This window comes from Thunnus thynnus, chromosome 17 (assembly GCF_963924715.1).
Source record: "Thunnus thynnus chromosome 17, fThuThy2.1, whole genome shotgun sequence".
Lineage (NCBI taxonomy): Eukaryota > Metazoa > Chordata > Actinopteri > Scombriformes > Scombridae > Thunnus > Thunnus thynnus.
In genome coordinates this window covers 21,298,301-21,322,710 of record NC_089533.1, presented here as the reverse complement: position 1 = coordinate 21,322,710, position 24,410 = coordinate 21,298,301, and the positions used below count along the sequence as shown (strand labels likewise).

General features: G+C 39.9%; 1 protein-coding gene across 2 annotated transcripts; it reads left to right on the top strand.

The window, feature by feature from the left end:
* The first annotated feature begins 11,775 nt into the window (after positions 1–11,775).
* pdgfbb (platelet-derived growth factor beta polypeptide b) lies at positions 11,776–23,753 on the top strand. Of its 2 annotated transcripts, XM_067615920.1 has the most exons (8): positions 11,776–12,712; positions 17,027–17,123; positions 18,569–18,625; positions 19,657–19,850; positions 19,975–20,172; positions 20,717–21,527; positions 21,692–21,842; positions 21,999–23,753. In XM_067615920.1, the coding sequence occupies exons 1-7, from the start codon at positions 12,647–12,649 to the stop codon at positions 21,823–21,825; spliced, it is 1,557 nt and encodes a 518-aa protein (XP_067472021.1). In that variant the 5' UTR covers positions 11,776–12,646; the 3' UTR covers positions 21,826–21,842; positions 21,999–23,753. The 2 variants fall into 2 exon arrangements, with proteins under 2 accessions (XP_067472021.1, XP_067472022.1); XM_067615921.1 differs by lacking the exon at positions 11,776–12,712 and having other exon boundaries at positions 17,062–17,119.
* The last annotated feature ends 657 nt before the right edge of the window (positions 23,754–24,410 follow it).

Genomic DNA, 24,410 nt, shown 5'->3' with positions numbered 1-24,410 from the left:
TGGGAGTATGATTTACTGTATGTCTGTGTATTGATTTGATTATCATATGTGCACAGTGTAACCGTAGGTGTGTATATTGATAAGTGTGGTGTGTATTGTGGCCAGTGGAAGCCATCGGTTCTGTACCTGAGTCAGAACGGAAGAGGAGCTTAATCGGCCATGAAGCCATGCAGGAAAACACCTGGGAGCTGAGGGAGAACAAACAAACCCAGAGGAGGGAAGAGGAAGAAGAGCGAGAGGAGAGGCAGGATGAGGAGGGGAATTAAACAGAGAAAGAGAGAGAGAGAGAGAGGTAGAGCAGCTGCTGTTGAAGCCATGTGGAGTCCAGGAAGAAGGCCGGGTAAGAGAGATTTCCGGTTATACGTCAGTGTAGCATCATTGTGATTGAGCTGCCTTACCGTAAGTCTGTTCATTGGTGACCAAAGTGGTTTCAAAACCCATCTTAGGAGTGTTGAGAATGACTAATTTCCAAGCTAGTTTCAAGTCTTGATGCTAAGCTAACTAAGTTAAGCGATAGATCTCAAATTTGTATGTTAAATATAAGGCTACAGCCAGCAGCTGGTTAGCTTAGCTTAGCATCAGAAGAGTGTCCAAGGCCACTATTTTCAAAGAGTGGAAGACCTCAGCTTTGGGTCTTAACGTGGGGGGTATACTCGAAAGGAACACAATACGACTTATTGTGTTGACCACGTCTGAAGGCAAAAGTATTAATAACTGTTCTAAATTGATAAAACACAAAGTTTAGGTTAAAAGCTGGCGGTCATAGTGAGGGGTCAGACATTTAGGGTAGGGGCATACACTTTTTAGACAGTCTTTCCTTGAAGGCATTTACTCACAAAAAGTGACAGAAGTTGTGTGAAGAATGGAAAAAGAGAGCTTGAGAAAGAAGTTCAAACCCTGCATCAAACAATTACAGAAATTGTCAGATGCAGAATTGTCTGATGTCGTAAAGGTGTGAGGGAAGAGCATTTCAGATGCTGTTTTACTGTTTCACAAGCACTTCGGTTGAGGCATACTGATGCCTTTATGGCCTGAAAGCCCAGGGGTTAAGATGCCAACCATGAACTGCAACATCCCTGACAGCCTTCCTCTCTTGTTTCCTGTCAGCTCTCTACTATCTACTATCTAATAAAGGTATAAAATGCCCCCTCCCCAAAATGATTTGAAAACACAGGGTGACATCCAGTGTCACTGTGTGGCTCAAGATGAAAAAAAAAAAGGAACGTGGATTTATTGATTGTTATTTACTTTGTCACAAAGAAAACACAGTCAGGCACAGAGTGGCCCTTACCAAGAAACAAGGCCTTGCACACATAAAGTCTGGTCTGTTGTAGTTGTCCAGACATCACATCCTTGACACAGTTCCCTGGCTGCCATGCAGCTGAACTGGGCCACTCCAAAGTTTCTTCCCACTCTGTCTCTGCAGATGGCATTGTTTTCAGACACAATTTTCATTGTATCTGGAGTAGGAGGGGATGGAAATCACTGCTACAGCAGACGCCAAGCCGTTTTGTACTCAACGACCCTCATCAGCAGTCGAGAGTCAGTGGCAGTTCTTCTTGCCTATACCTCCCTCTCGCAACCCCCCCTCTTCGCCCCCGCCCCTGTCTTCTGGGAGGTAAAGCCTGGATTTCCCCGTTTCCACTCTCCCTACCTCTTTAACAACTAACGCCTGGCTCTCACCCTCTCATTTAGCACCACTCCTCTCATTTCCTCCCCTCCCCTGTTAAACCATTATGTCCTTTTATTCAACAAGCTTCCTCCTCCCCCTTCCCTCCGTACCTACCTGTGCCCTGATCACTGAACCTGTCCCCATATATTGGATACTTACAACAGCCTATTTTCCCTTTGTTTTTCATTGCACCAGTTAGTTCTGACTGAAATCTCATCATCAAAATCTCACTACTGTCCTGGTCCTGTGAAAAAATGACAGCTTTAGCTTTACAATTGTGGTCTAAGTAACATTTTCATATATAAATGTGTAATGTGAGAGGATGTCTTCCTTTCTCTCTGTCTCTTTGCTTGCCTTGAGTACCCATTTTTCTACCATCACCACCTCGATAGAAAGTGCCAACTTTGTTTGCTCTTTTCTTTCTCTTCTCTCCCCTGCCGTCCGCAAATCCATCTGATAAGTAATTACCTCCATAATGTAATAAGCAGGTACGGCAGAGATATTTAAGGCATTTTCGGATGCAGTTTGGTATTCGCTCCGTGTTCCCTCTGCACAACGTCGGTGCTGTCTGAACCTGTCTGATTGTTCACTTTGATTACAGGGTCTTCGGCTCAACCGACGTATTAAAACTTCCTACTAAGCATGTGTGAGATACTGTACAGAAGGACAAAGTGTAGAGTCTGTGTGTGTGTGTGTGTGTGTGTGTGTGGAACAGATGCACTGACGGTTGAGTGTCTGTATGTGTGTGTGTGTCTGTGCATGTACAGTATATGGGTGTGTACTGTATGTGTACACATGCATGTTTGTGCAGTACATTATACAGTATGTGTGGCTGTGAATACAGGTGTGCACACTCTCTCTGTATAAAAGCCTTCCAAGAATCTGTGTGGAGGACTTGACATCTGTGTAATTTATGGCACTCTAAGGATTTTCAAAGTTCGGTGAGCAGCTGCATGGCAAAGCAACAAAGACAAACGCTACCAAATTACAAAGGTGTCAAACCAGGCTGTGTCACATTAATTTCCCCCTTACCTGGCATATATGTCTTTTTCAGTGGATTTTTAGGGTCTTCATTCTCCACTTAATGGACCTAACACAGAGTCATAATGGCACACTAAGGTGCTTGCAGGTGATAGTTACTGAAAAAGAGCATTACTCCCTGACCCTCCTGCTGAATTAATACTGACTTATTGTGTGACTATAAGTGTCAAGATGGGTGTCAAATTGACTGTATGATCTTGAATAGCTAATGTCATAGAAGATATATTGTTGCATGTGTTTTTGTTTTTTTTTACTTAGTACTTTTGCTCTGTTGATCCCTGGACTTATTGTTTATTCAATACAACATTTGGTTTGGTCTTCATTTGCGTATATAGGTACAAACCTCTTTTGGGTTTTGTTTGGCTTCGTAGCTTTATTTCCACACTTCACAACACGTCACATTCAAGTTTTCGCGCACACGCACTTTCACATTACTAATGCAAGTGACTAACACATCTCACTAGTTAATTTCCTTAGATTAGTCTATATCCTTTATCAAAATAAAAACTTTAATTGTGCTGGCATTTGCGTGCCAATTTCCCATTTTTGTCACGGCCCCATGGGCCAGGTTATGACCACTAAGTCAACTATTTCAGATTTGTCATTTCAGAAAGTCAGAGAACAATGTCATGTCCTCTGTACCAGGATGTCAACATGTGTAATGTACAGACAGGATAGCTGTCAGCTGCGTTTAGAAAAGTGGACTCATCACCAGATCACTGCTTGATAGGATCCTAAATCAGAGGGAAGTAAATGGAAATGTACCTGAAATGTACATTAAAAGATTGTGTGGACTGATTTATAAGGACAGGAACAATAAATAAAGTCGCACACATTCAGCATACATACATCCTGATTTCTGAGAGGAATACCAGATGACGGACCATGACACACTCAGCACAAAGTCATCAGGAAGCAACCTTGTAAACAGGAATGACTGGGAGGAGGCTCAGCCACTTTGCAGTAAAAACGGAGAGAGAGACAGAGTTCATGTATTCATTTTTAGATTGACCGTTACAAATACACCTGTAATCCTGTTCCCCCTCCTCCCTCTCTGATTCAACTTCCCTTTCTATTACTGTTATGTGAAGAATCTCGGGAGCCCTCTTGTCTGTCTCACATGCTTGACTCTCTCATCTTCTCTCTTTAAACTGTCGTTGCTCTGTGAGACTGACGTGTTGACCCAGCTGTGTAGCGTAGAATACACCATGTTTTTTCCATTTTGATGCAAAATTCAATTAAATACCGTATAATAAATAATGAACTAAACTCAGATTAGATACAAATCACTAAATACAGATACACTATGATGATTAAGTAAAATTAAATAACATACAATACATTTCAGTTCTCTTTTTTGACTAGATATCTTTATTTTCTTGTGTACCAGGTGTCTGTACCTATGGGATGGAACTCAATCAAAATGCATTATGTCTGTCCTTGAGGCCAAACAAATGTGTTGAATGCATTTCCCTCCTCATGAAATATTTGTGAAGCTGATTTTTATTATATTTAAAATAATACAAATCAAACCATGTTTGCTTGTTCGCCTTTACCTTTGGGCAAGGCCCTTAACCCCAACTGCAGTGGAGCTGCTCAGTGGCTGGCAGATTAGACTGTGGAGCAGCTTTTAGGTGTGAATGTGTGTAACTGTGTGAATATGATCAGGGTGTTCCGGCCAAAGAGGCATCCTCTCAGTGAAATTTCCCTGAAAAAAGAAAGGTATAAAAAAAACTCAAAAAACTGCATTACCCATGAGCCTTGGTTGCTGTAGCTATGGGGATGGAGTCAGTCAGAGTGGTAGTGAAATCAAAATGCTTCTTAGTTAATAAGACACTGTGCTACAATGTCCAAACTCACGCAACAGTGACCCAGAAATGATAAGTGTACTGATTTATGCTGTAGATTGTAAAATCCATTAAAAAAAAATCAATGGTTTAATCTTTGGCTTCTGCCCTTCGTTTCTGGTGCACATGACAGAATTTTAAGCTCAGTGATTGGATGTTTTTTTTTTGCCAAAATGTACTCTTGTTGTATTCATTACTATAATAATACTTCTTCCCCCAAATTTTTATGTACAGCAACTTGTACCTTTGACTTTTTATCAAAGAACCACATATTTTCAAACGCAGTTGTTAATCGTTGGGACTGATGATTTAACTGAGAGACTTTGATGCCGATCCAAGTTGTAGAAGTGGTCATGAACTGTGAATCATGTTATATTGCCTATGAGAAAAATTAAGTCAAAATTTAAGTAACTTCAGATTTTAACGCATTGATAAGTATCTTAAGTATGTAAATATAGTCACATGAGCTAGCTAGTAGCTAGCTAACATGTTTGAGAACAAATGCTCAGACTTGTGTACACTTGAATGATATTGTAAATCCTACTCCAGTATTCATTACTATAATACTTGATTTTTTTATGAGAGTAGAGGTTGTCAGAGTGAGAATAAATGAGAGTGAGTCCATCTTTTAAAAAAGAGAGATAATTCATTTGTGCCCTTTGCACAGCGATACTAATTATACAGCAGTTTACAGTATACAAGGCCTACATAGTATTCATTAGAATAGTTTCAGTACAGTAGAGAGCAGGGAAGTCCCTGTGAACCAGGATAGGGAGGGGAGGATGGCGGAGGAATGCTACTGTGTACAGCCTCTTAGAGCTGAACAAAACCAGGCATTCCTCACGGAGGTGTTTATACTCTGCAGCGTGGTGTGGTCCATCCTCACTGGATCTGTTAGTGTCTTCAAAATGTCATTGTCAGCAGCATGCTCATCCCACAGACATAATAGCCTGCAAATTTGGAAACAACTATTCACACATAGTGAATTGTTTTTTGGGCCAGTTTGTGAAGAAATACATTTGAAGCAGATATAGAAGACAAGATACAAGATAACAATCGCAAGTTGTCTATCTATCTTTTCTACATCCATTTTTAGCCATGCTAGCGGCATGGCTAGGCATGGCAATGTCAGTCTACACTATCTGTTTGGTGGATTGCCATGAAATTTTGTACAGACATGGATGGTCCCATGAGGATGAATCTCTCAGACTTTGGTGGTTCCCCTAACTTTTCATCTAGTGTCATCATCAGGTCAAAATTAAAATTACTTACTCCAAATACTTGCAAAATGAGTCACGTTCCCATCAAACTGTACTTTGAGTTTAGTGCTAATTATCAAATGTTAGCAGGCTAACATACTGAACTCAGAAGGTGAACATAATAATAATAACTTTATTTATATAGTACCTTTCAAAAACAAAGTTACAAAGTGCTTTACAATAAAGACAGATAATGCAAGTAAATAAGATCCAAAACAAAGATATAGAGAAAATACAATAAATTAAATAGTACAACAATTACCATCAGTTAAGAAAAAGCCATATGATAAAAGTGAGTCTTAAGAAGAGATTTAAAAGATGACACTGAATTTGCCTGCCATTGTTAGCATTGTCAGTGTGAGCATGTTACAGTAGCAGGCTGACATTAGGATTTAGCTCAAGGCACCACTGTGCTATATACAGTCTCACAAAGCTGCTAGCATGGCCTGTAAAATTTAAGACCAATGTTTGCCACTGGGGGGAAGAAATATAATACCAATTGTTTAAAAAAAATCCTGACATAAAGCATTCTTTGCACAGGTGATGTGCCAACAATAAAAATAATAGTGTGGGCTTTCATGAATGTGCAATGCAGGATTCAGGTTCCTTTTCCACAATAACCACAATATCTTTTCCCTTATATTACATAACTGGTAAGACTTGGCTATTTTCTTTGAACTGTAAAACCAGAAAACATCTCCTGACTAATGCTAAATCTTTGGCTAAATTGTCACATTGATACTGTATCAGTTTTGTTATAAGAGGCACTGACCCTGCACTGACAAGCTTAGTGGTCTAATACAGGACTGTGATATATGTGATAAGATACTTTTCCATATGCGTGTATATGGCAGAATGAGTTGCAGAAGTTTAGATGTTCCCTTTGCACTTGACACAAGCTATGTTTACTGTACCACTTAGAACACAATGGTACAGTTATGTGGGGTCACATGTCTGACGATAAACTCAAACTAGTGCACAAAGAGTACAGACTGGCATTAGAGGAGAGGATGTGAAATAAAAGAGTCCATATCAGCTGTGAGAGTGATACGCCTGTAAATTAGCCTCACTTGCAACAGCAGGGCTAGAAACATCAGAGGGACTGTTGTTGGCACCGGTCCAGAGGCACTCTGAGTGTTTGAAGGGAGAGAAACCGACTGATTGTGTTTTCTCCTCAACATAATGTAGGTGAGCTCTTTCTCTTCTCTCAGACATGTAGTGCAATATCTTTCTACCCCTATTCTTTCATCAGCTTTTTCTCTTGTTTTCAATCTATTCTGTCGCTTTGCGTAATTCAATGTGTCTCTCTGTCTTTCCTTTTCTATATCTTCCTCTCTCTCTCTGTCCATGTTTCAATAGAGCGCATTCCAACAATTCTTCACTGTCAGTCTCTCGCTCTCTCATTCAGACTCATTCGTTAGCTGCTGTTGACAGATCCTTGCTGAGACATGAAGACTTTGTGCTGCCATGACTCTGTCAAACAGGTCGCAGCCACACTGAGCTCATTCCTCTTGGGTTAGAGGCACAATAACGAAAGAGCATATTATTGTATAATCATGTTAATTTAGAGTCAATTACAAGAGTCTCACATCTAAGCTGCATTATTAGGATTTTATGATTGGATGTAACTATACAAAGAGAGCTAATTGGATGAATAAGGCCAGAAGGAGTGCATGTTGCATAGTTATTTCTGTGTGTTTTCTGAATATGAATAAATCAACTACCGGTCTCTGCACCTTAATTCACCCCTGTTTTGTCTTTTGATCTGATGCAGCCACATTCCTCCTTCGGGGATTGGGAAACCTGAGAGCCAGGGTGAGTGGTCATACTCGAGGCTCGAGGGGCCAACTAATGACTTCCCATTAGTCCATTTGGTCTACATGATCCTCTATTATCTCAGAGACACGCGCTGGAGAGAGTCTATCCCCACGACTAATCGAGGGTCAATTGTCTCCCCTCTTGACTCCCATTAAGCTTCCATGCATGTGACAGCGGCAAAAAAGTGCACCTATACACACAAACAGACACATGCAGGCTCCAGCACACACGTGCACATACACAAACCCAGAGTCCTTTGTGCAACACAAATACAGTAGATTCATGTTTTTCATCTAGAAAAGCTGTCCGTGGGGGGGACTCAACTATGCGATGACTGCGTCAAATTAACCACTGAAGCTTTTCAGCCGACGACGGAAAAACGCATGAAATCAAATGCCATCATTGTTCAATTGAAGATTAGTTCAGGGTGCCGCGACCTTCTCCGGATCTTCTGAAAAGCTCTTAAATATTTGAGCGAGTGCTGTCATTTCTCACTCAGTTGTTAAGCATAGAAGGCCCTCTGTCCTCCGCTCATGGTGGAAATGGTTGTCAGCTTGGGACAGTGTATGTGTGTGTGTGTGTGTGTGTGTGTGAATGAGCCAATATGTGAAGGGGTGTGATTTGTTACACACAACAAGCCTTTCGTGTGCGCTTTCATTGAGTCTGTTTGTCTCTGTGTGAACATTTGTGTGTGTGTGCGCACATGCAAGAGTGCATTTTGCAATCATGTACTGTATGAACATGTAATTTTCTTAAAAATCATTATACAGTTACTGTTGTTGTTGTTGTTGTTGTTGTGTGTGTCTGTGTGTATACATTAGTGATGTGCAGAGAGCCCAGTATCTCTATTTGTATTTGTATTTGTTGAGGCAGCAAAATTGTTTGTATTTGTATTTGAATAAAAGTGGAGAGAGGCTTAAAAATCCTGTTTTTGTTTGCATTATGCTTTTAATTTTAGAAAATTAAAGTGTTACAATAAGTGTTCATGAATAAACTACCTTGCGAAGGAGGTCCCCACACCAGGTCTCGAGCTGGAGTCTCCCAGCTCACAGACGACTGCGCTGACTACTGACCTAAACTTTACTCATCGCCTCATTGCAGACAGACCTTTACCTATTTATACACCCATAACACAGAGACAGCACACCATGTAATGTGTAGTGAAGAACTTCAAAGGTGATTATTACTTTGCACTTTTCATTTATTGCCTAATTTTTACAACCTAACTTTGTGGAAAGGAGAAGGGGAACAACAGGTTATGGAGAGTCCCTTGGGAGCACTTTGTATGTGTCAGTAGTTCAGCTTTATCTCTGGGGAACACCCCCAACTCCCGGAGTGATGTCCAAATTAGGAAATGTGCGTCATGTAGCAGGTGGATGTGACTCCCCTTGTTGAGACTTGCTGATAGATGTAACAGCGGAGCAGAGGAGAGAGACTGAGATAGTGATGTAACCAACCTGTGCGCTGGTATTTAACATGTTTTTTTTTTCTTTCCGAAAACAAATGCTTTTTAAAATATTTGTACTAAACAAATATTTGTAAAAAAAACCCCCACTATTTGTGCTTTGCCAAATAACAATAATACACTTGTATTCGGGCACACCCCTAGTATACATATACCAGGATGAAATGTGTGTTTTTGCACACACACACACACACACACACACACACACACACACACACACACACACACACACACACACACACACTATTGAACTTTAGCTATGGGTGCACAGACAGTATTCTTCTTATTAAGTTGTCACCTGTGTATATAATGATGGATGGCCTTCTTTCTGTGGGATTGTGGTAAGATGTTACAGTCACAGGTGTGACTGAGTGTGTGTGTGTGTGTGTGTGTGTGTGTGTGTGTGTGTGTGTGTGTGTGTGAAAGAGTGAGAAAGTCTGCTATAGTTTGATATGAATGCAGGTCCTGGTGGGAAAATCCCTACCTCTAGTCAAGAACCTGCTCCCCCCCTCCTCATCCTCCTCTTCCTTCTCCTCCTCCTTTTCCCCTTTCTCCTTGGAAACTAAACACACCACACACTCACACATGTTTTGGGAGCCACAACCTGAGCATAAAATAAAATATGTTTTGACTTGTATAAAATTGGCAACACTTTCAGAGTAGGAAAGAGGAAAAAACATACTCACATTTATTTACTTGTTGTCTTTTCTTGAATCATGCACCATTCAAGACATTTTACTTGTCCCAGTCATATCTACAGACTTATTCATTCCCTTTGAAAAAACCATATGCAGTATAATTTAAAAATATTTACAAGTAAGAGTATCAAAGATGAGACGTACTTAAATTACTTTAAAGTTGTTAAAGAAATGGCATCATATGTAACTTTTTTTTTTTAAACATTTATACACAAAAAGGTTTGACATGCAATTTGTGTTGCATTGCACTGGTATCTTAAGTCACAATTGTTACCCCGTGCTGCCAGTGGCCTTGGCCAAACGTGTGAATATGAAATGCAGTGTAAATATAGCTCCATAGCTCATGCTGTTTCCTCCATTGGCTCTTGTTAGAAAAACAATGGCATCCTATTATTCAGTGAGCCGTGACTGAACTGGAAGAAAAGACTTTACTACATGCAGTGGTTAAGAAACTCCAAGCATCTATTATAAAATGTCTTCATTCAGAAACTATGGAAGAACTGAGAGGAGTTTTGTTATTTTATGAACTTCATCTTTCAGATGTATTCTCCATGGTTTAAACTTTCTTTCTCTTTTGCGCCTGTCACGTATTATTCTAAGTAATATAAAGTCCACAAGGTTGGCTGGCTGATATACTATTTTTGGGCCTGGGTCGGCTGAGTTTCGACATTGCAGAGTCACCGTCGGCCATTGTTCAAAAATGTTCCCTAAACATGAGTGACCGTCAAAGGTCAGGACTCTGAAAATAACTCCTGTGATATTTAGAAACATCTTTTCTTTCCTGATAGCCTAGCTAGCAGTGATGCTGAGGTAATAAGAGGAGTCAGTTGGCATGGCAACTATCCCTGTGACCTCTCCAGCAATAGTAGGTGCATAAAGGCCTGTTATGCAATAGGATGAATTTAGGGTTATGGGTTATTCATAAGTGTTGACATTGCTTAAAGCATCTTTTGTTTAACATAAACTCCTTGAATGAAAGTGAATGTGAGAACATAGCCTGACTTCGGTCTTAACCCTCACGTACTGTTCGAGTCACGTTGACCCATTTTGACATTTAAAAAGATAAAAACACCCTAAATGACATTCTTCAAGCCTGAAATTTTATAACTTTTCCTAAAGAGGCTCAGAATATACAAAAATGGAAATATTTCAAAATTTATTCTTCTGCAACTGGTGTACATTTTTGCACATAGAGGGTGTTCTGGATCAGTGTTGATTGATGGTTTTAATGGTTATAATGAAACCTACCATTCAAATGCTGCTATATCCCTCACTTTCAGTAAATTAATAGAATAAATATGGCTGATGTTCTCTTGTTTTAGATAACATGAAATCATAATATAGTGTGATTGTAAATGTATTTTCTCTAAATGAATAGTGTCAAACCTAGAGAAATCGATTAATCTGTTCTCTTAAACATTAATGAAGGATTAATGACCTATTTATTAACGACTGATAAGATATTTATGGATGCAAAATACATTTGTGGTTCAAAATTTAGTATAGGGAGTAATTATAAAGGGACACTTAAGCCAGGTCAAAAATGACCTGCTCCATACTGTGAAGGGTCAGAATATGAACAGTATGTAAAGGTTGAAAAGTCACTGCTCATAAATGTTATTCTTTTTGAGACATTTACTGGGAGTTGGCAACTGTTGATTACAGGATGATTCTAATTATTTGTCCATCAGAAACCAAATGTGGACACCTGTTCAAAACTTTAAAATGAAAGTGTAAAATGGGTGTGTACCTGTGTGCACTCATAACTAACACCAGGTTGATTTTTTTAAAAAAAACAAACAAAGTTAATAATACTGATGACTTTGCTGCGTGTTGCAAACTAGATCATGCAGCAAAAACAAAATTCAGATCAACAGAAAAACCCACAAGACTTGGCACAGCCTCAGGAATATCTGCATAAATGGTTCTCGACAGAGGAAATATTGCTCAGACTGGCTGCTGTGAGGCGGTCGTTTGTGGACTATGTCGGGTCTTTGTACGCAGATTATCACCCATTCTTCAGGCAGGGGGCGGGAGAGAGATACTGTTGAGCAGACCCGCAGCAGACTCTTGGAAATCTGCTCTTCCCCTCACCACCGCCACCACCACCACCGCTGCGTAATCAGGCCGGTCCAGGGCTGAGGCGCACCGAGCCACACAGCGCTTTTCTTATTGATAAGACTCCTTGGAAGAAGAGGACCGCAAACTACCGTCCTGACCTACGACTTTATGTCAGATGTTCAGCCAGTGAGCTGGACTTTGAGACGCATCACGGTTAAAGAAAAAGAGACTCTTGAGGAGGACTACTGGAGAGAGAGAAGAAGAAATGGATTTTTTAAAAATTTAATGTCTGCTTTGGATAATTATAACTTTACTTCTTATCACTTTTTCACAGTCTGACTCCAGTTGGATAGTTTTTTGTTGTGGTGTTTGGACCTTTAATATCGTTAAGTGTTTATTAAGTTTAGCGCTCCTCAAACACCCACCGCACTCAATTTGAGCTTTAAAACGCAATTTGTGCGCTCAATAGAGACGACTGAAGAAAAAGCAGCTGAGTTAAAACTTGGAAGTTTTTTGTTATCCAGCACGTTGGAGCTTTTTTCTTTTTCTTTTTTTTTTAAACAAGGGGGACTTAAAAGTTGGTTGCCGCCGCTGAACGACCACGATCTCCTTCTTCTTCTTCGGATATCTCTCCTGGAGAGACAACAGTGTGGACAGGCCGTCTACGCGCGCGCAGTTCCTCAGGGCGAGCCGCTGTCCCCACGCGCGCAGTGCTGAGGAGAGAGGGACTCTCGCGCTTCCATAAATGCCCGGTCCGTCGAAGAGGCTCGAGGCTGGGCAGCAAGATGAGCTCGTGGGTACAGCTGCTGCTCGCGTTGCTGGCGGCGTGTCTGCGGTTTGGCGTAGCCGAGGTGAGTTAGCATCAATCACAGTTGGACAAACTTTTAGAGGTGCTTCACTTTTACTATAAAGTAGCCCAAAGTAAAGGGTAAATTATTATTAAGCTATATATAATCACAGCAAAAGTTTTAACCTCAGTTTAGTTTTATTGCGAAACTGACACGAGCTCTTACAGGATGAAAAAATACCCATAATGCCAATATAAACTTAATATGAAGTCATATTTAAATTATTGCTGCAGCCATTTCATAATAATTACTTAAAACATTAATCTTTATAATCCAGGTGATGATTTATAACTTTGGAATTAGTGCACCTGCTTCATTCTAGTCTCATCATAAAAGCCATTTTTCCTCTTATTGCTTCTGAGAGGGGTGGGATCCTCGCAGAAAATAACTGTTATTCCTCCCATTAACTGGCGTTATGAATGGATGCCCAGGGGCAGACACATACAGAGGTCGTCCTCTGTGGGTGATGAGCCAGGAAACAGAGGCTTGCCTGCATGATAGGCTCCTTTTGCAGCTGGATGCTCCACGTGGTTTAGTGGTGCATTCATGGATGCTGTTCCAGATGTTGAGCGCGACTATAAATCACTCAGCAAGCAACATCATACAGTAACATCGTGCTGTAGAGGCCACGTTTGTTACAGTAGATGACCAGGAGAGACCACACTGGCAGTGTGTGTTAATGTCTGAAAAACACATTATTTTTGCAGTACTGACCTTGAATGAAGACAAGTAGGCAGAACCCCTTTACATTTTCAGCTGAAAATAGAGATACTGCCCTGTAGACATGCATGCTCTACTGCTCTGCTTTATTTTAGGTTAAAATACATAGTGTATGTCTGAATAAAATGTATTTTAAATATTGTAAAAATGAATGAGCAGTAGGCTACTGATGAATTATGGATGCAGGACAGATGGACAGAGTCTGACTGTCTGCTGAGGTCAAACAGGAAGACAAAACTTAACTGAGGGTCCTATCTAGGTCAAGTGAGGCTTGACAATAACTGACATTATGTTCATTTTAGAAGAAAAAAAAATCTTTGCCTCTTGCTGATCGCTGTAGATATGAATTCTATAGAAGTAGGTTCAGATGCACATCGAATCAGATTTTATCAGTATTTCTGCCTTCATTCAGACTTTATATGTATTTCTGACCCTGGTCATTCATCTCCATAATGAGTCACTAGTGTCAACACACACAAGTCAGTCATGGGAAGTGGACATTTAAACAAGTCAAAAAAAGAGGCCCCAACTGTGGGTTTGCCTTTGTTTTTTCATCCAGTGAGAAAGGGTGTCATGGTTTGCTCTCAGGATTGAAACTATTAACTGTCAATTTAGGTAAAAATAATTTTAAAAAAGAAGAGGGAAAAATAAACACAGGAGGTGAACTATTAGCTTAATACTTCTGCTTCTGAATCGTCAAACATCAGAATAGTTTCATTCCACCTTTCATTCACTGAACCTATACACTGCAGTATACGTACCGTCAGCATGGCTACTTCACATGAAGGTGGATTTTGAGTGAAACACAGCTATGATGGATGACTTTAAATTCCTGTCATAAACCCCTCTTTTCATTTTATGGCTTCTGTAGGCACCACATGTAAAAGAAAACTCAAATTTGACAGGCCAAGTGTTTTAGAGGGAGAAAGTTACAGAGGCTTTGAGGTATACAACCAGGAATTTCCCCATGTCTAATTTTAAAGTTATAGTATAGCAGCTGTGAAATCATGGAGCCTGTATACGAGGTTCAGTCATGCTTCGGTATAAAAAAGAACATTATCATAAAAGGTTTTAACTCACAGCCAGTCTGCTAATATACAAAGTGCCACTTATAATGAATATATACATTCAACTAGAGACCACCAAAGAGGTCTCAGACATTTACTTTTAGCTAACACAAACTCATCATTATCCTTTATCGCATCAGGCGCCTTTCCAACTTAGACGTAAATTTTGAAAAAGGAATTAATTAAAGTCACATTTATTCACGCATTCCAGTATTGTGCACGTGTAGGCATAGTTTCAGTGACTAAACGTGAAACTTCACACGTGTGCTGTGGCTGCTGCTTCTGTGCCGGCAGCAAACCTGACCCCCTAATTATGTACGATTAGATGTTCCCTCTCCTCCCCTGCCCACTGCAGCCTGTACCTGGCATTCCTCAATATGTCCAACAGACCCTCAGGGGATGGGAGCTTGCTTCAGGTGATACATAAATTGGGCTAAGCACTGGAATATGCCAAAATTTGGGTTTTTGGGTCATGTGAAAAAGTATAACAGACGCTGTACGTTCTCATGATGTGAGAGGATGGAAGTCAGTGTACGTCACTTCACTTGTGGGAGCAGTTCAGTTTTACAATGCAGTTTGTAAGACGTGGTACTGCAAAAATCCCAACTGTATGTATTGCTGTAGCATGATAATGTCTAATGTAACAGCTGTCCCTGCTTCATCAGCAGAAGCCCATTATTTGAAACAGGCTAACTGCTCCAGATGCAGCTCAGCTGGATGTTGAGATACAGTTTACTCAGACTCCCACTGAGGGGAATATTAGCATTAGACTCACTGACTTAACCTTTTGCCATTTACCATTTTACGGGCAATTTACCATCTCTTTATAAATCCAAGGGAGTGCTTCACTTCTTCAAGGGAAGAATGACATTGGACATAAGACTTAACAATATCCCTCCCATTTATGATCCTTTGAGTATAGTTCTTGAGTACAGGACACACTTTTTTCTCAATGAAATTCCACTCTTTTATTTTAGTACATTGATATATTGAACGTATATGAATCCTTATCCCTCATAGTTGCACGTTATCAATAAGTGTTTACATATTCAGTCTGCACATTCTGAATCTGCTCACATCCGTTTTGTTTATCAGACCAAAAGTGTTTATTTAATATTTCCTGCTTAGACACAAATCGTCATGACAGCAGGCACCACTGTGAACAAAGGCACACATCCTATAATTAACATCAGACACAATTAGCCAAGTGGGCAGGTTTGCTCCGTTGGCAAAGAGAGGAAATAATCATGATGACTCCTCAGGGGCATCTGCAGCTCTGCAACAGAGATGTAAGTGTAATACAGCAGGCATTTCCCTGCTGTATTATTTGACTCTCTGAAAAGCCAGCCAACAATAGGGGACAATCAATGGCATACAGTATGGGCAGGGTGAGAATACATGCTCATGCATGGATGGCTGCTTCCTTTGGCTGAAACATGCTTCCCACAGGGATTTATTATGTTCTCCATAACCTGAATGAAATCTTTAAAAGTTTTTTTTTTTTTTTTACCTAACTGGACTTACTGGACACTATAAAATGAATCTGTATTTTTTTTTTTTAAAGTTAAACGTGCAACATTTCATTAAAAAGTTATTTGAAAGACGTGTAGCAGTTTCTATTTATGATGCGTTCATATAATGCTGATGTATGTTTATTACTCGATTTTGCTTACTGTTGCACTAGCCAGACCGCATTAGCTTCTAGTTTCTATTTATAGTGCGTTCATATAATGCTGATGTATGTTTATTACTCGATTTTGTTTACTGTTGCACTAGCTAGACCACATTAGCTCTTTCGAGATCATTTTCACTGGTTGCATATGAGACACAAAAGCAAATGAAGCACATCCACACCATTTAAACCAATGTGAGGAAGTGTCTCGACCCATGTCTGATCCTTGTCCATTTTAACCCGTCTTTTATTCTATCTATTATCCCTCTTTTTTCAGATGCCTTCTCTCCTCCTCTCTATATCACTCCTTCCCCCACTTCCTGACTCCTTCCTGGCTCCTTTGACCCCTAAATGTTAGCAGATGAGAAGACACAACGCCAATAGTCATTCACCCTGCTCTTAGTGACCATTGTGTGTCTGCTTTGGTTAATACTCACCCCCTCCCAACTCTCTTGCCCATTAATGACCAGGGGGGTTAAACCCACAGTCAGTCCATAGGATCACAGTGTAGTGCTGTTGCTTTGCTTTTGCTGTGGTGGTATGATAATATTAGGTCAAATGCATGTTGTTAAAGGATATGACCAAAAGAAACAAAAATGAATTCAAGTATCGCCTATGGAGCCACAATCTATCGTGTTTACGCCTGCATACTAGAAAATAGTTTTTGTTGTCCAAAAACTATTAACAACATATAAAAGAGCCTAAATTACTGTTGCATATATGAAGTTATCACAGGGTGTTTTTTACCATAATCATCCATGTTCCAAGACGTTCCACACTGATATATCTACCCTTGTTTGTTAAATCTCATACGTTCATTCATATATACTTCTGTGTGTGTATATGTGTGTATTTCAGGAGGACCCTCTGCCTGCAGCCCTGGTGGAGCTGGTTAGAAACAGCCCCATCTCCTCCATAGAGGACCTTCAGCTGCTGCTGCTCTCTGACTCCGTAGGTAAAGAACAGAGCATTCAAATATTACCGTTCATACATACGCAACACTAACTAATCTGAACATTCAACCCAAACTATCTTTAATCTTAACATGATTATAACAATATTCAGTTTTATCACTAAATGTAACCAACTAAATCAACACTAAATGACTTGTAATTTTATGCCTAAAACCAATCATGTAGTTTGGAAGGCTGATTACAGTCTATATGGGATCCACATTTTCTGTATATTCTAAGATCAAAACTTCACTAATGAATTTTTTTTAGAAATATTTCCCGATTGTTTAGAATGTGGTTATTTTCAAATATGAAGGCAGAAAGCATCAAATATGTAAACAACAATTTCATGAAAACACAGTTTTTTGGTTTTGATGTATATTGTGCATTACAGTGAACTTCAACTGAGGCAATTTTCATGTTTTAACTCAGTTGAAAGATTACATATTTTGAGCTGCAACAATCAGTCGATAGACAGAAAATTAATCTCCAATTATTTTGATAATCAATTAATCGTTTTGAGTAATTTTTTAAGAAAAAAAATGCTGAAATTCTCTGGTTCCAACATCTGAAATGTGAATATTTTTTAGTTTCTTTAGTAAACTGAATATCTTTGGGTTGTGGACTGTTGGTCGGGACAAAACAAGTCATTTTAGATTGTCTGTTGGAAACAGTGATCAAAATTTTTAACCATTTCATAGCCCAAATGACTAATTTGAGAACATAATTGATGGATTAATCAATAATCAAAATGACTGTTGTTTGCAGCCCCATACATATTGCTGTTTTCACATAAGACAAGACATTTTCTTAGTTCTTTAAAATGTAGGTTTAGACATGTGCTGTTTTCACTCAACAACAGCCCAATAAATCAAGCTTTATAATTTTATAACTGGCAGAGAATTGTAATCAAGAATTGTGCATGCTGTCTGCCGTGCATGTTGTACTATGTGTGTGAGCAAAGCAAAGATGAACTGAAATCTAACATAACAACAGTAAGTCTTTACTTTTCTACCCTAATTGTGACCAGTAAACATTTCGAGCAATAAAAGCAAGTCAAGCAAACAAACGCAGAAAAAAGCAGCCGATCTGAGGAACACATGCATGCAAAACATACATGCAATTAAGTTTGAATTATAAGAGTGCACTTATTTAAACTAGCTCTCCTTTTTTCTCTCTCTGCCTGCATGCTCACATGTGACATTTACTACCCCCACACCCTCTTTGTCTCTCCCTCTCTCTTTCTATCTTCTTGTGCACGCTCACATTTACACACCCACATGCAAGGACCTGAACTCATTTTTTTTATCTGTGTACATGCAGAGGGCGCTTAGAAGGCCTTAGAATAAAATATACTGTATGTCACATGCCGAAAACAAAACATTCACAAAACAGTTGCCATGTTTACATAAGTCAAATGTTGTATTTGTTTATTGTTTTGTCTCAGATGAGGAGGAGGGAAATTCAGCAGCCAACGGAGGTCACAGACTACCAAGGAGTCTTGGTGAGAAACCCCCCCCCCCTTCCTTTTTATTCCTCTAGAGTGTCTTTTGAAGGACTGTTTTCTTGTTGCGCTCAAGACAAGAATTTAATCATAACATAGAGAGACATCACTGCTGTTATGTGGCTCTCATATCGTGAAAAAAAATCTCTGTCATGGCATCGGTGATGTCATGATGAATATACACTTCTCTCCCACACAAAAAGCTGAATAGAAGGTTGTAGTGCTGGAATGGAGGATTCCTGATTTTCCTCATGAATGTAGAAGTGCTCCATTCCCATTAGTCAGCCTTCCTGTGAGCTGATTAATGTGACAAGTATGGCTTTATTGGCACAGAAAAATCCTTCCCATTAACCTTTTCTGTGCTATCATGATAAAGCAGATGTCTGAATCACCTGATATCCATCTACAACAGTCTGGGTGACTTTGCAGGACTCCCTCTAGCATGAGGAGATACTAATGGCCCTACATCAATCCAGATGTAAACTATGCTGAATATTTTATATGCTTCCGTAATCCCAGAGAAACTGAAGAGTCTTAAACGTTTGTGAAGCAAAGCGGACTGGATTTCACTCATGTTTCAGAGCAGTGCAATGCAATAACCTATAATGTGTGATTAGAAGAAGTTGTTGCATATCAACTCATTTGAAATGCATGAGTTTCATAATCCATCTGCTCGCTTCTGCTCTGCTACAGCTAATAACAGGCTATAGTGGATGCTGCAGTACTAATGCAGGAGAGTTGTAGGTGAGCAGCATATATAACAGCCACTACTGTATAAAATAGCAAGCAGCTTGTATCACACAAATACACATGCACTCAAGCAAGATTTCTGTAATCATGAGGAGTCCCATGTGCATTTTGTTGTTTTTTACTTATTGGCTGAAACACAAAAAAACAAGATGGATTTTCTAAAACCAGCTAGTGGTCTTAATGGTCATCTTTAAAATGCAGTAGGTTGTGAGTACGAGTACTAATACTAATCCCAGTATTACCATTCATACTTACATATTCACTCATATCTCATCCTTCAGATGCCCAGCCAGCCCAGCAGGCTCTATGTAAAGTTCGTACAGAGGTGGCTGAGGTCACCAGGGCGATGTTGGACCGCAGCAACGCTAACTTCCTGCCATGGCCACCCTGCGTTGAGGTGCAGCGCTGCTCTGGCTGCTGCAACACAAAGAGCCTGCAGTGTGTCCCTGTTGTCACGCACACCAGATACCTGCAGGTAAGCAACTGCACACAGAGATATACACACTAAACACACACATCTACAACTTCCCAAGAAGACAAGTTGGTTATAAAGTGTGAATTATTTCCTGTGACTACCCTCTTCTTCTCAACCTTTCCAGGTCATGAAGATCGAGTACATGAACAAAAGACCCACGTACACTAAAACAGTGGTGTCAGTGGTTGATCATGTGGAGTGTCGATGTCAGCCAGTTCCGCGGCCCCCAGTGCTCAAGAGAAAATCATCTCGCAGACAGCACAGCCACAATAAAGACCAGCATCGAAACCAGACACTCAGCCAAGGACACGGACATGGACAGGTACAATACACATGCTACACTATTGTGCATGCTGTGTGCTGTTGTGGATGCTTTAACCACACTAAATGATGGGTGTGTATGCCAAAACCTACCCCTGTTTGATGTATCAAACATTGAAATTCACACACTTTATGGCAATATTAAGTTTATATAATCTATAAGAATTTTGTTCATGGCTCAGCATGAGGCTATGAGGTTAAGAGGGTGTGAGAGCAACAGCACTTAACTCCACTACCAGGTTTGCTAATTTACGATAAAAACTCATAATCAGTTTTCTCTCTGTAGATATTTTTTTTCTGAGAAGCGCCTGCCCAAAGAGATGAGTTTGTACAGTGTGGTTCAAAAGCTTTTATTTTTGTTTAAGGCACAAATAATGCAGGGGTTCATTTTAACTGACTAAACTGACTCTAGAATTCAAATTTAATTTATAATTTTGTGTGAATGTCATACAAATGCCTAGTAAACTGTATGTAGACTGCCAATCTATTGATCATCAACTCCTTGTTTTCAGCTGAACTGAATTTTGTTGAATTTTACCCTCAAGGTCAAGGTGCACTCCAAGGATGAGCTCCATCAGTGGGATGACCTGAAACAGAACCAGAGAGCCCATTTGGAGGATCTCCTGGAGCAGCACTGGAGCCCCAGAGGAGACACTTTCACTCAGCATGGGGAAGGGTACAGTCTAGCTGGGGACGACACATCTCGGTCTGAAGAGGCTATTCTTTACGGTCCACACTGGGCACATAACTCCACAGGGCTCCTTGGGAGTAAAGACCAAACAGAGAATCAGGAACATGTTGAGAGAAAGAATGGTAGGATCTCAGAAGGAAACAAGACTCTGTCCGCAGCAGACAATGCTGGCGTTGACCAAAAGTTGGCAGAAGTTGGGGATGGGTTACTGCTCAACAGTACTGAGGGGAAGATTAATGAGGGAAACAGGGAAACACAAACACACAGCCCATCATGGCGTGATGACAAATCCAAATTTTCAAAGCCTGCAACTCACAATCCTCAAGCCAAGTTCAGTCCCACTGAGGCAACCGCCGAGCAGGTTGGAAGCAGGTTCAGGCCTACCAAAGAACCAAATCCAGATCCTCGAGAGCAGGTGAGACGGAGAGGGAATGAGACTCCAGAGGAGGAGAGGATATTACAGATTGAGAAGGAAAAACTGGAGGAGGAGAGAACAGAGCTGCTTCTCCTCCACAAGAGGTTGGACCAAGAGAAGGAGATACTGAGACAGCAGCAAATGAAGCGAGAAGAGGAGGAGCGGCAGAAAGAAAAGGAGACAGATAGTCAACACCACCTGCACAATAAACACCATCATCATCTGCAAACAACAACAACACAGAAACCAGGTAATAGACGTTACATAATACTTAAAAACACAATGGAATTAAGAAAATGATGTGCTTAAGTGAAATTAATTGCCTGTTGATGTTCACAATATTGCAGAGCCGCAAGCGTAAAAGTAATAGATTTTTGTTAATTCCCTATTAATATGTAAATCCTGTTCTTACAGAGACAACATCCACGACTACTACACAGCAGCCATCAGCTCCAGCAGGCCCCAGGCCCCCAGCCCGTCCAAAGAAAAGGATGAGGAAGAATCGCAAGCGAATCAGCAAGGCAGCTATGAGAGCAATGCTAATGTAGAACTAAAACAATCCCAGGTGGGTTTAAAGAATGTCTAGAAAAATGGATGAATTAATACATTTATGAACAAATCAATTTTGTATTTACTGAATATTAATTTTATATTTATTTCTTTTTCATTAAGGAAAACTGTGCCAGTATGTGGTTTAAAGTGTGTTTTCCTTTATTTCCAGGGACACAAAGTGAACTTGGAGTATTTTGTGGATAATCCAGAGGTGCGGCAGAGTGACTCCCTTCATATAAGTATTTATTCACTTGTCAGTAACCTGCTCGTCCTGTGAGATCTCCTCAGTAACACTACTAATGCCTGTCTGATGAACCTGTAACTACACCTGGATGGAATAAGAGGAGGGTGAGAAGAAAGTGGAATATAAATAAAAGGTGGACCTCTACAACGACAGTTGCTGGTATGAAGTAACGAGTGGCACCCAAAGACTGACAAACTGTGTGCAAGCACAGAACCTGTGGGGGACTGAAACTGCATGGCTGTAGAACTGCGGAAAATAGTGCAATTTCAAAACTCTCCTTGGAACCTTGTTTTGATATCAACAGAGAGAAATTGCACTTATACGTCAACAGAACGAAGTCTATACGGGGTTTAAATTAGAGAGTTGTTGCTGAAAGACTTGATTTTGTGATAAGACTCATCACAACTACCAAGTGCATTTGGTGGAAAAAAAGGACATAACTCCTTTGTGTCGTTGAAGAATTTGTTGTATTGTAATTGGATAATCGTAGAGACAATCACCAGTAGACTGCAACAAATGTTGACCAAAATGAGCAGTATTTCCATGTGTGATAGAACCCACATCTTGAGGGTTCAGTGTTGTCTCTGTTGGGAAGACAAATCTGTGTAAATTTACCGTACAGTACCAAGTCCTGATATCATTTATTAGCTAATTAAAACAGTGATGGTCTTTCTTTAATCATATTTAATTCTATTCAACTCATTGCAAACACTGGAATTAAGCAGACACGTGATTAGTGAACGAAAACATAAAATCTTGCTTCAGTGAGGTTTTCTGTTTCACAATCAAATCACACGTGTGCAGAAAAAAAGAGTAAGGAGCTTTATGAATAGTGATAGGCGATAGTGTTACACCTGTGACATTACTGTGTGCTACAGTATGTTTCCTATTTATTTATCTCTACCATTACTGTGGATTAACTTTATTTACACATGCATCAAACACAATGTAACAATGATTCAGTCTGGGGAGTTAAAGAAAGAAAGACAGAAGATCAAACCTTCTGTGACCTCCCAGTATCATGCAGTGTTTAACGTCTATGACCAAAAGTGTGTGCATATGTGTTTGTTTTGTACATTGTGTAGTGTGTGTATGGGCTTGTGCCCACACCTACACTTCTGTCATGCATCTCAGTACTCATGTAGAAGTATATCTGTTCCTCTATGTCTCTTTCTCTCTTTGATAGAGAGATGTCTCTCTTCCACTGATTACTTTTTGGTAGAAATAATCACATTCCTTTCAAACTCTGTGAGGAAGAGAAAGAAACACTTTACTGCAACATATTTCTCTTTAAGCGCCCCCACTGTATTTCTTTAATTTATCTACATCACAATGATTCTGACATTTCACTCACAGGAAATGAAAGAAGGAACAGATCACTTAAAGGGACAGCAAAATGTCAAACTTTGCAAATGTAGATATTGTTTTGTGTCCTTCATTTCCATTAGTGACAACAAATAGAACCACAGTGGTGATGCTATTCTGTGTCCAATAACGTATAACCAGCCAAAAACACCTTAAGTTATTGAAAGACATGTACGTTTTTCGTGCCAACTTACAACTGTTACTGATTCTGTCTGTTTTATTTTGAGTTATGACAAAAATAAGGAATGTTTGTGATAACTTTGCCACCTAATGCTATTTTCATATGGGTATAAGAAGCTAATGTGCTTAAATCTGCTTTGTTTTGTGTTTTTATTCCTTTTTACCAATTTCCCTTCTACAGTATGCTCATGATCTTTTATTCCAAAAGGCCTAAATTTTGCTATATAAGATGCATTTGCAATTTAAAGAAACTATCACATGACCAACAATGAACAAGCAAAACTGATTTTAAAAACAAACCTTGGCTAATAGTGTGCCCAATTCACTTGACAGTCCGCATGAGATTTGAAGGCTGAAGTGTTCTTGACCATTGAGAGGTTAGCGGTTTAAGCTAATCTTATAATCAGAGAGCAGGTAGGGCTTTTTAACCTGACACATTAGAAGTTACAAGGACTTATGAGCACAGGTGGGTTTATTTACTGAGCCTGTTTGGCATGTTGTGTCTATACAGTACATCTTCAGTTCTCCAGAGACATCATATTGACTCTTTTAATTCACACAAGTGCAGCAGTGCCTTGTAGTGAGTTTCAGTGATGCACCGTGAGTTTTGTTCCAATCTGACAAAATGTACAGTCAGTGAACTCTGGCACACACTCTCTTTGTGGCTTATTTTTCACATTTACCCACTTGACTCTTGGCTGCAAAAAAAACCCAACTCAGCAGCCAGCTGCACAGCTATGTGTGCTTATTATCGAGTCAGGAAGTCATCTGTCCTAACGGAATCATATGAGA